The sequence below is a fragment of the Postia placenta genome, assembly GCF_002117355.1.
Source record: "Postia placenta MAD-698-R-SB12 unplaced genomic scaffold POSPLAscaffold_142, whole genome shotgun sequence".
Classification (NCBI taxonomy): Eukaryota; Fungi; Basidiomycota; class Agaricomycetes; order Polyporales; family Adustoporiaceae; genus Rhodonia; species Rhodonia placenta.
Window position 1 is genome coordinate 1 of NW_020169973.1, and position 3,428 is coordinate 3,428.

The following is a 3,428-nucleotide window of genomic DNA, read 5'->3' on the forward strand; positions in this document are numbered from 1 at the left end:
CCCGTTTTCCACAAATGGCTTCTATCTCCCTACTCGGAGACGGAGATCCATGGTCCGAACTACACGAGGCCACCCCCTGACCTTATCGAAGGCGAAGATAACTACGAAGTCGAAGCCATCATCGGACACCGAGAGAACAAGAGGATGCGACGCCGCGAATATCGCGTCAGGTGGAAGGGTTACTCAACAGCCGATGACTCATGGGAGCCCGAAGCGAACCTGACTGGGACGGCTGACGAAGTGTTGGCAGAGTATAAGAACAGGAAGGACTTGAGCTGAATCGATAGCAGCTCTACCCAGTCGCTACATCCCCACTCGCACCAACATGTCCTCCACCCTCTCGTTCCTCGACCAGTTCAACGCCCCCTCGACCGAAGGCGGGAAAAGGCTCTCAATCTACACCCCTAAGCACACCCACGTCGGCGACAGCACCTTGCTGACGCTCCTTCTCAGTAATCCCACCGACGTTTTCAACAAGCTCAAAGCCCACAACCCCGAGGCAACCAATGCCACCGACCACGCTGCACTAGAGGCGTATCTCTCCGCCCGCCGCGAATACGACGAGGCTGTCAAGGCAGCCGACGAGGCCATCGACCACCACAAGCGGCTCCTACGCCAACAGGACGACCATGTCCTCACCGAGCTCATCCGGCTCGACAATCTGAAAGTTGCCCATCGCTTTCAACCGCTCTTACCACGCAGCATCCGGGCACGACACAACAAATTCATCCCGCGCGCCATCCCCAACGCATACTTACCCCTACCCGCACCCCTACCGACGTCTGCCTTCAGGCGTCCCCCGATCCCATCCCCTTTCCTCCAAGCAACGCCGCGGAGCACTACCATCCCGGCTGACTGGCAACCCAACCCTGGTTGGACCCCGAAGGGAAGCTGCAGGCGATGCAGATCGTCTCGACACTGGGTACGGGACTGTCCGGACGTACGATGCGCAGGATGCGGAAAAGAAGCCCCTGGACACCTGGAGCGAGAGTGCGGAACCAGGCCGATGAAGCGACACATATCCGCACCACCTGAAGAACCTGCACGACGCGTGGGGGTGGTCGTCGACAACGTGTTCCTCGAAGGAATCATCAATGAGGCGAAGGAGAGGAAGGAGAGAGAAAGGCAGACGAAAGCGATACCCATCCCTCCACCGCATAGCGCTAACCCCGAACCCCCCGCCAGTCCCGTCGCGGGACCTTCGCGCCCCCGCCCCGATACACCCGTCGTCTTTCGCAAAGTCGATCCCGACTGGACACCGGACACCACTCAATGGACGTGGGACAGCTCCTGGCCAAATCAGAAGCACCTCTCTGGTGAGGAATGGATGAACGTAAGGAGGAACACGCGCAAGGAGTGGTTCGACGAAGAGGAGGATGACGGCGTAGATTGGGAGTTGTATGGAGATGGTGAGCAGTAAGTAGTCGAATGGGACTTCGACTCTGGTAGGGGGGTAATGAAACATTTGTCTTTCCGTTCTGTTCCTTGTACTACTAGCACCCATACTGGCGCCTGTCTTAGCGCTCACCCGCAGGTTGAACATTATGTAGCTTACATAATGGGGTCCGTGTGCACTTCATGCCTGGTATCGTACCACTACATTTCTTTCTTCACTAACACGACCACATAGACACGATGGTCCGTGCGCAGTCGGTACTTGTATAAGTAGTTGTACCATTAGTCGGTCGAACCCTAAGTTCGACCTGGTTATTCATTCAAGTCTCTGCTCCTCTCCACTTGGGGTAGTGGTCATTCTCGACTTCCTCGCTCGATCTTCAGGACGACGCACTGTCCATAAGTCCTCTCTCGTCGTCTACGAGTCAGGCATCGATATAGGAGTATAGACCGTTGTATCAGTGGAAGCGCAGACGAGGAGAAGTGGTCAGGCTGAAAGCAAGTGGTGGAGCATCTCTGGGCATGGGCAGTGGGTTGTTTAAGGACAACGGCATGTATATAAACAAACGGAGCATATTTGAACAAATGGAGTGTATATTAACAATCGGAGCATATATGCACAATCGGAGTGTAGCGAGAATATTCAGATTGCTTCGTTCCGCACCGATGGGCTCCGATATGCCCCTCGGTTTCAGTCCAGAATTGGGAGGTACAGCGGGGCATAACGTGGTCTATCGGAAATTCTGACAGCACGTCAATTGCTCCGATACACCACAATTCCCCTGGATCTGCTCAGATGCGATTTTGACTGGGATTGATGGGAAATGACTTGCATGACCGTGACTCTACCCACGGTCCGTTGACTTTACCCATGGTCTCGTGCCTTTGCCACTTTGGGTAACAGGCAGTGACCTCAGTGTCTGTACACTGCCAATTGGCGCTCGAGTGGTGTCCCGTCGTCAGGCTGTGTTTGACGACAATACGCGATATATAGATACATTTTAGTAATTCTGCACAATCATAAGCCATAAACATGCCTGTATATGATGTTAAAGCATGTGTAAGAGGGCCTGATAGCGGCACACATTATGGACGAGATTAAGCACTGTTAGATACTATAGTGCAGAGTGCGCGGGATATAGTTATGTATCAAGTATTGTTTCTAAAGTCTCATCTATACTACTGAAATTAGTGTCGTCCTCCTCGCCTTCGGCATCCAGGTCTATCAGCTCATAGAACTCAAGCTCATCTTCGAGACTACGGTGTGCATTCCTCTCATACCTTTCCACCCAGCTACTCATCGTGAAGTCAAAAAGCTCTATGATACTGATTGAGATTTTACTTGGAAATCACACCGGCTCTGCATCCTCGTCGTTACTGACCATTTGCGCGAAAGAGTTGTTGAAATGTGCCGACCCGCGTGGTCAGGAACGAGCTCGAAAGCTCGGGCGCGCGAGTAGCCGGGGGCTGGAGGCCCCTATCGTAGTATATAACGACCGCGCGCGATGTATGTACTGCACGCTGATAGGCGCCGAGCCCCGCTGGGCCCCGATACACCTCTTTTCGGCACTCGCATCCCGCCCGGCACTTCGACTCAGTCTCCCAACACTTCGATTTCGCCTTCGACGCTCTTCGACACCTTCGACGGTGCGCGACGCTTACTCGAAGCTCGGCACGGTCGTCCCGATGCCTCGCGCGTAGATCCCGGGACATCTTCCGCATTCGGCGAACAATAGGGCCACTTAACGCCGCTCGGCCAAGCGCGCGCTTCGCTCCAAGCCACACCAAAGTAGCCGGTCTTTCCCGATTAGGTATCGAACCTCGCGGCATGCCTTCAACGACGGATACCGGTCCGAAGTGGCCATATGTTGCCCTTCATCTCCGCGTTCGGCATGATGTCACTCTACCGATGGACTTGATGCGTGCCACTCGGTGAGGCAGCTTCTTGAGGAACAATGCAAAGCCCCTTGTACCAGTGTGCCACTCTCGAATAGTCGTAGCGTCCTGTGTAGTATAAAACCTGTCGTACTTCT

General features: G+C 54.3%; 1 protein-coding gene across 1 annotated transcript; it reads left to right on the forward strand.

Annotated features, from left to right (window-relative positions):
* Positions 1–325: 325 nt before the first annotated feature.
* POSPLADRAFT_1162026 (hypothetical protein) lies at positions 326–3,131 on the forward strand (the record flags this gene model as incomplete). Its single annotated transcript, XM_024487709.1, has 3 exons — positions 326–1,416; positions 2,712–2,765; positions 2,924–3,131. 3 exons carry the CDS (start codon positions 326–328, stop codon positions 3,129–3,131), a joined length of 1,353 nt encoding a protein of 450 aa, XP_024332738.1.
* Between the last annotated feature and the right edge of the window lie 297 nt (positions 3,132–3,428).